Here is a 14,236-nt window from a genome sequence, read left to right as displayed (position 1 = left end):
TAATGTCAAATTTTAATATTAGTCGGCTATCTCTGTTTTTTTAGCAAATCTAATCATTTTTCCGATGTAGCGCTGATATGACATCATTGCAGTGCTGACGTATAGAGTAACTATAGAATTACATCAGCACTCCTAATGAAAATTTACCAAAATATTCAAAAATCAAAAGATACAAACTATGAGTGAAATTTGATTACCAAATTGTCAAAAATCAAATACAATAATGAAATTTGATAAAATAAAAAACGAGAAAAAAAATACAATCTTCCCTTGAGGGGAAGCTTAAGAAATAATCCTGATCAAAATTTTATTTTGGATTGCAATCTTCTTGCCATGTTTTTTGATCTATGACTTAGACATAATATCACGTCTAAAAAAGTCATAATAGTAATTCTTAAAATCTGTGAAGACAGGTTCATCGCAGTTGACAATGTCTAAAATACATAAAACGGTCATATTTTAAAATTGGAATTTAGAAAAGATCGTATAGTAAATTTCCCTAAATTCAAAATTATCTTAATAGAGTCGGAGACAAATCCAGAATCCAGTCAGATCTCATTATTCTCAAAGTTAAGTCCATGTTAAAAACAAAAATAAAGAACGATTCCATGGAAGGATATTGCAACAGATTTTGCATTGAAAGAGTCCCAAATTTGATTGACTACCGATTCAACACAAGGCTGCAAACAAATTAAAGCATAGAATTGCACGTCAAAGAATCCGAGATATTTAATACATTGTGTAAATTAAATAAATCTTCACAGATCAAGCCTACAGTACACATGGAAATTATCAATAAATCAGGCCAAGTTAGTTGTCCTGCCCCCATAATTTTAACTTAATTTTCACCTATCATTTACATGATTAACATTACATAGAAAAAATGGCAAAATGACTCAGATTCTCAAATAAAAACATTCGCATACTCTGCCATTCAATCCACCCTAGAATATTGGAAGGCAGCGGAACTTTTCCAGCAGTCTTACGAATACTTCTTCATGAATCAAGCTCAGAGACAGCATAATTCGGATGCTTATCCGACAAGCTTGTGGCTGCAAGGAATTCTTCACCAGGGTATATTTCTTGAAATAACTGCCAGGATTCAGCAAACATTTATCATGTTGTCAGAATTTAACCATGACATGCAGCGGAAAGGAGCTAAGATAACTATATTTCATGCCCCTGATTCACATTATATGTGTATTGCCTCAAAAATGTTCTGAAATTTAGCTATTTCTAACCACTATTTGAAATTGAATATCCAGGTGCGTGTGGGTTCAAATGTGGTCATATTATGAAGCCTGTGTATTCTATTTCAATCCAGGAGCATAGAGTATAGAACACAATCAGCGGAAGAACCAGGAAAGATTTCACAAAAAGATGGTAGTATGATTACAAGAATTTCAACTATTGAGGAACCAAATTTGGGAATTTTTTTTCACCTTTTTTGAAGCGTCCAGAAGATGATTATAATCTAGATGTTCGTCTGGCATCGGTGTGTTGCTGATGGAATCCAAAGCTCCTGGAAACTGACAATGATGTACAAAAAATCAAACTACAAGTACAGAACAGACGAGAAGAATCAGAAATACAAAGGAGTAGATCTTCCAAGTTGGGAAGGAATGATATTCCCCATTTCACGAGCCTGCACGCATCCTTTGCACCATAAACAATCATGACCACATAGAGCATATTACCTATAAAGGTAAAAAAAGGCTGCTTTCTATCTGACAATTTTATAGAAGTAGAGAACTAGTGTTTGTCATCAGTTTTTACTGTGAACCATTGCTTGTAACACGTGATATAACTTCCATTTACACAAAAAAGAATGGCCCTTGGAAAGGATCTCTCACTGAGATTAGGTAATTAAATTGGGATGTATTCAACTACTCCAAGAAAAACAATTAGAAATAACTTACATTCTTTTGTTGACGAAAAAGATCCAGAATTTGATCATTCACATATTTACCCAACACATTAAATTGCTGAATGATAGGGATAACTGTCGTTCGAGCTTAACACTAATTAACACAGTCAACAAACTAGTAGAAAAGTGGGATTAGCAATGAATGAGTAACAAATTTATCTCTTACATTTCTTTGCAAAAATGTTAATTTCCCAAAATTAAATTAAATCCAATTTTTCTTTATTTGTGACAAGTGTTCCACCTAATATGTGACAACTCGAACAAGGGACAATGGCATAAATGGTAGCAGAATGTTACGAAATAGAAAATATTAAGAATGAAAATATCACATCACGAGCTCAGAAAGAACAGCATAAAAAACATTCAAGACAAGGTCCATGGAACTAAGAATGCAACTAAGCTTCTCATGGAAAAAATGTGAAAGACAACCATACTTTCGTCAGCTCTTGCATATACAAGGCGCTCCAAAGCAAACTGGGTTTTACTTCTATATTTTCACTTGAATTATCAATACCACAGCTTTTGGAGTTTCCAGATAAAGGAATAGAGAACAGTGCGTTTATGGCTGCATTTAATAACTTCTTCCCTTCCACAGCATCAACAGACATTGCTGAAAGATAAGTCACAAACCTGAATGACATATTGGACAATGTAACTTGTATTGCAGGAGAATCCAGGTACTGAATATAAGAAATTCGTTTCACAGTATACTACAAGTCAAACAAAATTCCCCGTCAAAAACAACCTCACAATGAAAAAATTTTAGCATCCAGATAAAAATTGACGCACTTCTCCAAAAATTATACGTGGGGAGGGAAGAATGAAATAATAATAAAAATTTCGAAGGAGACAAGGAGACAATAGGTGAAGTACAACTTACATCCCAGCGGGACAAACCGCGACATTGCTACTCAACTGAAATACACGGACAGATGCTATCTGTTCAGGGTATAATGCTGCATATAAAGAACTGACAAATTAAAAACATGAAATATAAATAAAAGAAAATTGGAAATTCAGGCAAATCAAATAACGTTAAGATTTATAAATTTACATCTGGGAGGGAAGAACACAAGACAATTAGAAACTTCAGATCTGATTGAGTTATTCGCAATGCATATTCCCCGGGCAACCTTCTCTTTGGCATCTATATGGCCAGCATCACGTGAATTTGATGCCTGTGCAGAAGAAGGAATCGATGGTGATGGAATTGTGAAAGAGGGAGCAAGAATCAACCGAGAGCTGAATAACTTCTGACCAGAAAATAAGGTGACACCCCTATATGTTCCATCTTCCTGAGAGAAATCCATATTGGCATATGAGAAGTCATATAAAAATACACTCTTTGTGCCATGAAAACAAACTTCCACAAAGTGCACGAATATGACAACTGAAAATGATATGCCATGTAACAAACTTTCCACATGAACATGTAAGTTTGTCTTAGATTCGTGCACTCTCAAGATAAATTTCTTATACACAAAATATGTATAAAATCATTTCAAACCTCATCCATGAGCACAGAAACTATGGGCATTCGCAAAACCTGTATAGCATAATTGATGTAGGAAAGCGTTAGAGAAAGCTAAAGAGAAAAAAGGTAAAAAAAGAACTAATATCAGTTACTTGCAGATATCTGAACATAAAGAGAGCTGGGAAAAATATTTATCAAATATCACCATATGTCGTGCCAATTTTCCACATTTAAAATCTCACATGAAAGCAAGGGAGCATATTTTAATATCTATAGAAACAAACAAGAATGGCTTGAACCAAAAAGATGCAAAGCTATACATCAAACATAATCTTTATTATTCACCATTCTCTCCAAACTTTGTCCTTTTTTAGAGGCTTCTTCCTCGAGTCACTTCATGAACACGGAGTTTGTTTTGTTATTTCACGGTATTTGCTATCACTTATTTCTTCGGTCAAGATCTTTTCTTTCGAAATGGTTATTTATTTCAAGTTCTGATTGCATAGTTTTCGCCTTCCTAGATCATAAAAATATGTGATATAATTTTATTTGAAGTCTGTTTTCAATTAATGTTTTTATTTCGAAAGCAGGGAGCCAAACTAAAATGGAAATAAAATCAGACAAGGATTCAGCTTCGTAAGTGAGGTCATTCCATAATTGCAGATTTCATTGTTCGTTCCGTGCAATAGTTTTTGTCATGAGCTTTGAAATTTAATCATTTCCTGTTATTCCATGAAATAATTTACCAGTGGCAAAACGTTTTAGGGCGTAATGCTCTTTGAGTATCATCGGAAACTCGCCAGATGGTAGCTCACTGGTAAAGTTAAGATGTCACGACATTAGAAATTATAATCACTCCACCCTCTTCCTAACATCCCAGTCTCATTAATTACCTCAAGGTGTATCTTTCTTTAAGCAAATTATATAAGGTCTGCCTTTCATTCTCCAACTATACATGTTGACTCAAGATACAATTACAGAATAACCACATTCAATAACATCACATTTAAGGCCTAAAAGCTCAAGGCGTTTTCAACGCAAAACAAAACAATCATGGAAACAAAAACCGTGTACAATCTGACAATGATGATATCTCAAGGCGTTTTCAACGGAAAACAAAACAATCATGATCCTATAACCTACAATGTTCAGGAATAAATCCAAACGTGTGCTAGAGGTTAGACAAAGGTCATTCTGTCTCTATTATTCACTTTTGAATTTCAAACTGAAAAATGGTGAAATCTATAACTAACCGAGAAAATATGAACATTGAAAATTACTAAATTAAAAAAATTGCTTGTCTTAAACGGCTAAATCAGTTGCCAGACATTTCAACATAGACACCACAAAACCAGAAGAATATTTCAACGGTTCCACATAAATTCAAGGACAAAATAGATCGACCAAGGAAGAAAGAGAGAGAAACAGAATTTATCACAAATTAATTAATAACCACAAAATAGATCGACCAAGGAAGAAAGAGAGAGAAACAGTATTTATCACAAATTAATAACCACACAGCGCAAGATGATGCAGAAAGCATCAGATACACAATTGAAACCAGGGTCATCCTGTAATCCAAAAGATGTAATATATGCTTACGTATATGCAACCCTTTACAGCAGCACGACGACAAAAAGCTTGAGGAAGTTCCCCTTGACCGTAAATGGGGTATATCATAGCCCCATTTGCATTAGAAAACCTACAATGTTTTAGCAAAACGCCATGAAGGACCATTGCTTTTGATAATTTAGCTAGTTATGTTTTTTAATTATACGTTATGAGAATGATTAAAACACAGTCAAGTATCTGATTTCATATAAAATACGTGACCAGTTCAGTTTACTTGTCTAAAAAACTGTAATTATCATTTATGAGCTGATACTATTCATCAATCAGACTCTTAAAATGTCAATGAGAACAATAAAATGGCCAAAAACATAGAGAGAAAAGAATAACTGAATAGTGATTGATGCATATGGTGACCAGAAGAGATGTTATCAAATTTTCACGGACATAAAATAGACAAATAGATTGAAAGTCATACATTTGGACCATTAGTCAATAAATCGAATAGATGACTCTAATATCAACTCTATGATACAAGTTTAAACAATTAGTAGATGAATGTCCGTGGCGACTGGCGACCTCCAATTTGAATCTATGACTTTTCTTGAAAAAGATCATTAAAATTTGGAAAATCAAATGAAAACCCAAAATAAAAACTTTTACATCCAAAAAACCCTACCAATTTTTTTTTTGTTTTGATAGGAAACAAAATTATATGAATAAAAGATATTAATTACAAAAATAATCTCAGAGGTTCACGCAAGATAATATAAATCATTTGAAAAGTCCATTTTACAATTCTTAATCACAAAAAAATAAACCCAAACTGTTAACATAATAACATGCCTTATTTTTGTCCCTGCAACACCCCTACTTAGATGTCAAACAAACTATTGATCATATTTTACCTTTGACAAGATTATTCCAAATTTTTATCAAGTTAATAATATTATTTATTTAAATTTTTTATTTAATTGTAACAATTTTATCCGCACTTTTAGATGCATATGATTTATTTTACGTAGGATTAACAAGATACATAATCTAATCTGAACTGAACTGATAAAAAAAATTGAAAAAAAAATTATAAGTTAGTATTAATAAATAAATTTTTCCGCTGATTATTTCTAGTCGAGCTTCCTGATCTATCATTATACCTTGAGAAGTAGAAAACAATTACCAAATTAAGTTGGTTCATTAATTATAATTTGATTTTCTTTAATATTGAGATGATAGATTTAAATTTTAATTTTGTTTTAATATAATGTGTCATAATTGAACTGATCTTAAATCTAGAAATATTTCTGGAAACAAAAACAGGATTTTTATATTTTGAGTTTTCTGGTATTAAAAATAATATAATGGGTTTTAAGATAAAATGAAAATTGCTAGGGCTTTTGGATATAAATCTTTGTTATTAGGTTCTCTAGTATTTTTCTCTTAAATTTTATCTCACTCAGCATTAACTCACAATTCCTAAAGTCTTACTGTACGCATAATAGTTTGTCATAGACAAAAGATGGAACAGTTTACCCGTCATCTAAACTATGAATGATACAGCAAAATATGTAAGTCAATTACCAAAATTTTGACCCCATTTTCCTTTTGTGAGTCTCCATATATTGATAAAATTAGTCGAGATACAACACAATATGTATGCTAAATACCAAAACATTGAACCCATTTCCTTATGCTGAGTCTCCTTATATTAATAAAGTCTTGATCTTCATTTGTCTACTTTTTCTCTTGATAGAATACACATGATATTTATTAAACTAATTCGCATATGACCGAGCACTGAATGTAAGACAACAAGTTTTTGCGATTGGCAAGAAAACTCGAGAAGTACAAACCTCGTGTTTTTTGTCTCTGAGATCTACTTAAATTCTTTATCTCTCCTGAATTCCAAATTTCAATTCTAAGCCTTCTTAGTTTAATTTGAATACATACTATGATACTGCAAAACCTGAAAATAATGAGATGGGAGTGTAACACCTACTACTTCCATCAACCCCACATTAAATTTGTTCCATACTTATCTCCCATGAAACCTGAAACTCCAATTTAATTCCCAACTACATTGAATATCTAAGATCTCCTGGCAATCTATCAATTCTAAATCTAACTTTTTAAAGCCTTCTCATTTCCTTCGTGGTTATGCTCTAAATCTCAATTTTTTTTTATAAAGAATCCACATCAAAATAAAATCTTTCAATTTGATCTTTGTTCTATTCTTTTGAAGTTTTAATGGAGGCATATCAAGATCTAGAGGCAAAATCATCTAATGAACTTAATGAACTGGACAAACAACTGTATCAAACAAATGTTTACGAGGATAGCTTTTTGTAAAACGGAAATAGGAGTCCAATTTCAAGGTCGTTGTTAAGAGATAGAAATAGATACTGCATATGTTATTCTTGGTAGATACATCAATCCTCAAACCCTACAATCACACAATCCTCGTTTACTGGAACATCTTTCCTGTATGCACTTCTATTTGTTGCCTTCCAATTACTGTCACATAAAATTATGTCACTGCATGCATATGAAGCCGAAGCTAGCGCCTAATATACACTTCTTTTTTATATATTCATCCTATTAGTTCCAGAAATGCCAACAGCATTTTTAGGATCACCAGATAGCTCCTGAAAAAAATAAAATGTAAGGCAAAGAACTGACCTGCCAATGGAGGAGTGGTGGAGTGCCAAACGGCTAATCCCACTTTTAGTATTTACAACATCTTTACATACTTCAATGTTGTCCTGATCATAATTTGCATTCACTAGAGCAAATAAAATAAACCTGGAGGAAAAACTAACGCCAGTCGATTAAAGATAAACAAACCAGGAAACTACAAGCTATGAATCCATTTGCAAATCTGTTTCAACATGAATGACCATAACACTCAGTGAAAAAAAATTAATGGAACTTGCTAGTTAGTAGTTAGCAGTACTTTCCTCTCAATTACTGATAGTTTTTTAAGGTAAAAAACGGAGAGTCAACCAAACAAATCCAGTTAAAAGAGTTTATGAGAACAATGTTGGGGTGTGGTGCAATAACTGCTCTAGCTAGCAAAGTGATTCTAAGCCCTAGAAACTTGAAATTTGGATTAGACACACTAGTTAGTGAATTGAAGCAAAATGTGAGAGATGTCAACAACTATCCCAAAAAATCATGACAAATCCACAATTCAGATGCTCTTATTTGCAATATAACTATTTTACAAATAAGAAAATGACGAAGAATACACAGCGATTAACTAAGTGTAACTCAAGGGGGGTAATCTGATGGTATGTGATCGTACAGCGTCTGAATTTTATACCCAATTAAAATGTTCACGAACAATCTTACTAAATGTAAACCATACTGTAATTTAAACTATGTAAATCTCCTTCTTTTTTAAAAAGCCTGCGAAGCAGACGAAACTGAAATAATAATAATAATATAATTAGTAACACAAGCATATAATGGGAAAAAACAATAAAACAATCACTAACAGAGAAGTAGATAGATAGAGGGCGGAGAAAAAATGTGTACGATTTTAGCTTCTGCGACAACCCAATTTTGCTCAAGAACTCGACAAAGGGACTCTCCAAATCCTCTTCGGATATCCGGTCCTCCTCGCTTTCCTCCGAAAAATGAGCCTGCACGAGCTTAAAGAACTTCATCAACCGATTCTTCTCGGTTATGGACAAGCTGCGGTCTTTGAATATGGCGCTCCGAGAATCGGGCACATTCAATAATCCCCCGTCTACATCGCCTACAAAACTGGCGTCTACGCTCTTGAACTCCATGTACTGATTAATGCCCGTTTTGAGGATCAAATCGATCATGGAATCAGAACAGAGAAAAACGCGAGGAGCCGCCAAATCGAGGTTGAATCTCCTGGCATTTTTGAGAGGTTCTTCGGAGTGGGAGCTGATTTCCAGGGAGGAGTAGAGAGACCGAGTGACGAGAGGGATGGAGCCATCACTATCAGGGACTCTGGAGGGTTTCGAATGGGATTGGAGGAAGGTTACGAAATCGTTTAGGGGAAGAGAGGCGTAGTGTGCGCCGTAGAAGGGGTTAGTATCGAGGTGTAGGACGGTTTTTCCGGCTGCTGAAGCGGCGGCGGCGATGATTGATTCAGGGAGACCTGTGCCGGTGATTATGAGGTCAAAAGTGGAAGGTTCAATGGGTGGATACGAGGTCGTTTCTTCCTCCATCGGCGATCCTCTATGCCAAAGGTAGAAGAAGAATGATAAATCCTCGCATCAATATTTGTTTGTAAAATTAATGTTTTATGAAAAATGGAATTGTTATTGATCTTCATCGATATTTTCATAAAATTATTTTAATCAAAGTATATAAATCCAAAATAATAAAAAGTAAATTATTATCAAACATACAAAATAAAATAATATTAAATTAAATTAAATTAATTTTATTAAAAAATATTTAGAAAAACAATAAATTATTAAATACTTATTAATATTTACTATGTTAAAAGATGAGAATTTTTGCTCGAAATTATTATTATTTGACACAAATGATCTCTTATGTTACACAAATAATGAAAATAAAATTTATATTACAAACATTAAAATTTATTAAAAAACAAAACAAAACCATCAATATTTTAAAATAAGAAGAAAAAAATTGTTCGTTAAAAATGATTTTAATTTGGGTAACATAAACATAAAAGAAATCGTGCGCACAAAATTAATTTACTTTTGTCATCACCTAGACTAAATTATTGATCCAAAATAATATAAAATTCAATTATATAATTCACGAACACATTGGATTTTATATTATCGATGACATATTTTGTATCATTTTATATTATAAGTTATATTTCTTTAGGAAATTATAAGTTACGATTTCATTAATTAATATAAAAAAGGTTAGGTTTTTTACTTGTTATTTAAAAAATAAGATAATTTTTTAAAAAAATAATTAAATGATGCGTGGTTTACTTAGGGCAATATCAAACACAACAGAAGCTAGGAGAAAGTATAAGTTCATATCTCAAACTCAAATCCTCTAGCTATGGAAACAAAAATAAACAAATCAGAATGACATTATGTTTACCCAGATAGCATCACACGAAGAAGATCCAACATTTCAAACCAACTTGTTTCATCAACTGGTAGGAATAACACATTAAGTTCACTAGCGTGATCTTGACGCAGATCGTTTCGCGTCGTCTGGTGTTGAAGGAAAGAGTTCCACATACCGAGATCCGATCAGCATCTTGTCCTTGGACATGGCTTTCTTAGCCTCTTCAGCAGAAGCAAACTCAACATAAGCTTCTCCAGTAGCTTTCCCATCAGAGCGGCACCCGATCTGAATCTTATCTTCGGCGACATTGAACTCTTCGAAAAAGTCCACGATTTCTGATTTTTTTACGGAGTAAGGGAGACCACGCATCTTCAAGATCTCCGTGTATTCCATGTTATCTTTATCTGGAGATCTCTTCCGTCGAGCTGGAGGTGAGGATCCACGTTTATCTACCCCACCATAAGCTCCTTCACTCACCTCAGCGGCTATGGCATTGTAATATTCCTGCTTTTTGCACCGAAACACTTCCACGTATCTTCTTCCCATGTTCTGTCGATCTCTCTGAAGAGCAAGTTCAGCCTGCATATTCCCAGCAAAGACCACGAACGATTCTCCAGAGAATCTACCATCCTTATTCACCAAGAAGACGTCCACAATGTCCATTCCAGCAAAGAACTTGAAAATGTCGACATCTGTGCAATTGAAGGGAAGACCCCTTAAACGAACAACTGGAAAAGGACCCGGCTGGAATCTGCTGCCATAGCCATACCTTTGATGGCTGTCTGAACTGCTTCTCACTGCGAAGTAGGGATTTGATTCCATCATTCTTGGTCTCTTTGATCCGATCTCGTACCCGTCCGAAACCCCCCCGCTCCCAAACATTGCCCTTCAATTATTCATACCCAAGGAAGGGAAAATCACCCCCCGCTCAACCTTGTTAATAAAGCCAATCCCAACCCATTTTTTCTCCTATAATCTAGTTTTACTAATTATATCTGAAGCATTTTAACCATATTTCATGGACTCAATGACAGATTAAATCACACATCATTTTAATGAAGGCCAAAGCAGTACATACATACAAAAAAATCCAGAAATAAATGATTACTCATGCTTTATCAAGAGTAACAGCTGCATAACTTGGTGCTTCACTCTCTGCAGTCAATCTAGGATCGCTATTCTAAAGAGGTTTTAATGACTTCAGAATTTCAGATAAGCGTAACAAGCATGTAAATACATCAGTAAGAATTTGCCATAGTTGAATCCCTTATTACCAACAAATAAATATTGAAATAATGAACAAATACATAAAAGATTTTTTCTTGGAAGATATGTCATTTCCAGTTTACAGGAAGTCCCAAGGCAAACATACTATCATTATTGAGACAAGAAATTTGTTTAGTACTTTGAAGCAAGCTAAAGCCCGAAACAATAAGCAGACCTCGTTTCTTATCAACATTAAGCAACTAAACTAAATAATTTTTTTTAGGTTGCTGAATTGAGAGCCACTGGATATGGAGATAGCTTAAATTCTAGATAATGAGCTCAAAATACCGAGGGGGTTGAGATCATCTGCCAAAGCTTTTGACAAAATGACAACCAATACAAAATATCCTAATTAGTTCACTCAATCCCACAAAGAACAACGAAATAGAAGGCAAATAGTAGGGAAAATGGTAAATATTCCATGATTCAATCAGAAAAAGAAACTTACACCCAACAATTTCCTATTTCTTTTAAAATAAACATAATTCGTATAAATCGATAAAAGGTACATATGGATGACAAACTTTTCAATTATTACCACAATGCAAAATTGTGATTACAGAATTGACAACCCTACTTGAGGTCCCAAGAAAAAGACAGGCAAACCTGGCTACTTCTAATACCATTCCCTAGGAACAGATTCACACTGAGTAATTTTGTACACTAGATAAGCCTAATTTCTAGGACAGGCAAAATAATCAGTTCACATAAGCATCTCCTTGAATCGATCATGGCTTAAGCCGAGATGTTTTCGCAAATCAAACACAAACAAGACAAAATAAAAGTAAAATTCTGAAAATTCCCCATATTCAAGAAATCGATATCCCTTCCAATTAACATATATTTAAAAAAAACACGCCAAAAAGGCTTAAAAACGAAAAATCACAGAACCAAATTCCGATTTCCAAAAACCAACAAAATAAGCATTTGTCAACTCGAAATGATTCGGAACGACGACAGTAAAAGCAAAAAAAGCTCGTTTAACATACCCTCTTTGTCCGTACATGGCTGCGCAGCCTAGGAGAATCTTAAAACGACGTCGTACACAGATTACGAAGACCCAAACGCAACAGAAGTGGAGACCGATGCGAGGAGAAGACGAGGAAACCCTAGCTAAATTATTATTATTATGAAATAGAGCAGACTAACAAAACCGGATAAAAATAATTGGGTTAATTAGGTTTCAGTACCTTCTGAAAACAAAATTTGGTTTTAATACCCGAGAAAATTATTTGAAAAATACCAAGAATATCCTTATAACCTATTTTGATTCTAATTGATCCCCGCACTCCCGAAAATGGTATCAGAGCTTAAGGTTAATTTATTTCAAACACAAAATTTATTGTTACAAAGAAACGAAATGTTTGAGGAGGAGAATTTCGAAAATTATGAATCCGAACTTAGGTTCGAGAAAAGTAATTTACAAGAATTATTCCAATATTTTGGAATATAAACAAGAGAATCTAACTACTGTTAGATATCAGAAAAAGAAAGGGAAGCATCAGCACCCTCAGGTAAACTTATGATTCAAACAAATAAGTTTCTGGAAATAGTTCCAGATTCCTCTAAGCTCTCTTTAGACCTTAGAGAAATCCAGAAAACAGTACAAAATTATGACAACATGCTATATTTTGTACCTCAACGAGTTGAGAAGATCCTTGAAAACCAGGAAGAAATTCTTGGAATATTAAAGGATATTCAAACAAGAATTCAGAAACTAGAACAACAACCAAGTTCTAGTAAAAGAACTTCAGGAGGATGGTTACCACCATCATTTGGTACTGAACCTTTGTTACATCAACAAGGAAAGGCCAGAGTGGTGTCCAAACCTTTGACTGAAGAAGAAAAGATGATCAATCTAATTAAGTCTGTCTCAGAAAAGAAATTAATCTGATGACAACTTTAGAAAGGATTGGTCTGGAGGATCTACAAGAACTTGCGGAATCTTTCGCAAATCTCAAAGTTGTAGATCTAAAGATGAACACAGCAGGAGGTGAAACACCTGCTATAACTTGGTCATCTTCACAAGAACCACGAACGAAAAGTGTGGGATCTCAAAATATACACATGAGAGAATCTCAAACTGATTTCCATACTGGTGGAGGTTCACACCCTGCGGGAACAAGTCCAAGGAGAAATCAAATTCCCTTGCACCAAACCCCATATGGGAAAACCGTTTTAGATCCTATACATCCTTACGGGGTTATGCTTAACCTTGATGTACTAGATTTCAAAAACAGAAAAGAACTCATAGACGATTGGACATCTGCTATGAGAATTGCAGCAGGAACACTTGATCTCAACAGAGAAGGATTCATTAAACTCCTAGAAATGAGCCTTATGGGATCAGTAAAAATTGCTTGGGACATGACTTCAGTGGAAACTAAAGAATCGGTCCTAGCCGGAGAATCTCTAAGCGAAATAGCAAGAAGAATGGCTACCCTATTTAAAGCACAATTTATAGGGGTAGACTATTTTAATAGTCAAGACACAGAGAAAAGGAAGAAATATACTCAAGCTCTGTATAGTCTTGAATTACATGACATCTGTTTAGTAGATGAATACATTATGTTATTCACTAAATATAGATGGAATTCAGGATGCAGCTTTTCTTCGCAAAAATGCCAAGTCCTTGGAGAGAAATGCTCATAAGGGAATATGTACCTGGAAATCCAGATACATTGGCACGAAGAGCTTCTTTTCTAAAAGGAAAATTGGCGGAATGGTGCCATTTGGCAGCATTACAAAAGAATTACAAACGATTAAGGGGTATTAACAAACGTACTCCTTTGTGTTGTAAGGAAAATGATCTTCCAACAATTATTGGAAGCAAACCANCGATTTGAGGACATTGCCTCAGATGAGAGTATATATGAAGAAGAAGAAGTTTTAAGTCAGGGAGAATCCGATGGAACTGAATCGGAATCTGACTGAAAACGAGGTGTTTCGACACGAAA

The 14,236-nt window shown here is 34.2% G+C and overlaps 2 protein-coding genes across 6 annotated transcripts; both read right to left on the bottom strand.

Annotated features, from left to right (window-relative positions):
* Positions 1-681: 681 nt before the first annotated feature.
* LOC140974199 (rab escort protein 1-like) lies at positions 682-9,255 on the bottom strand. Of its 4 annotated transcripts, none has more exons than XM_073437515.1 (9): positions 8,508-9,253; positions 7,650-7,784; positions 5,004-5,103; positions 3,435-3,473; positions 2,982-3,222; positions 2,808-2,883; positions 2,362-2,557; positions 1,443-1,529; positions 682-1,092 (listed from the first exon to the last, which is right to left on the bottom strand). In XM_073437515.1, the coding sequence occupies exons 1-9, from the start codon at positions 9,173-9,175 to the stop codon at positions 997-999; spliced, it is 1,638 nt and encodes a 545-aa protein (XP_073293616.1). In that variant the 5' UTR covers positions 9,176-9,253; the 3' UTR covers positions 682-996. The 4 variants fall into 4 exon arrangements, 3 of the variants coding, with proteins under 3 accessions (XP_073293616.1, XP_073293617.1, XP_073293618.1); XM_073437516.1 differs by having other exon boundaries at positions 7,650-7,772; positions 8,508-9,252; XR_012174739.1 differs by having other exon boundaries at positions 985-1,092; positions 1,443-1,697; positions 8,508-9,255.
* Positions 9,256-9,956: 701 nt separating this feature from the next.
* LOC140974200 (uncharacterized) lies at positions 9,957-12,418 on the bottom strand. Of its 2 annotated transcripts, none has more exons than XM_073437518.1 (2): positions 12,269-12,418; positions 9,957-10,899 (listed from the first exon to the last, which is right to left on the bottom strand). In XM_073437518.1, exons 1-2 carry the CDS (start codon positions 12,283-12,285, stop codon positions 10,125-10,127), a joined length of 792 nt encoding a protein of 263 aa, XP_073293619.1. In that variant the 5' UTR covers positions 12,286-12,418; the 3' UTR covers positions 9,957-10,124. The 2 variants fall into 2 exon arrangements, with proteins under 2 accessions (XP_073293619.1, XP_073293620.1); XM_073437519.1 differs by having other exon boundaries at positions 9,957-10,810.
* Positions 12,419-14,236: the final 1,818 nt, after the last annotated feature.

The sequence above is a fragment of the Primulina huaijiensis genome, chromosome 3 (genome assembly GCF_012295235.1).
Source record: "Primulina huaijiensis isolate GDHJ02 chromosome 3, ASM1229523v2, whole genome shotgun sequence".
NCBI classification, from domain to species: domain Eukaryota; kingdom Viridiplantae; phylum Streptophyta; class Magnoliopsida; order Lamiales; family Gesneriaceae; genus Primulina; species Primulina huaijiensis.
The sequence above is the reverse complement of the archived record's forward strand: the minus strand, read 5'-3'. Positions and strand labels throughout refer to the sequence as shown.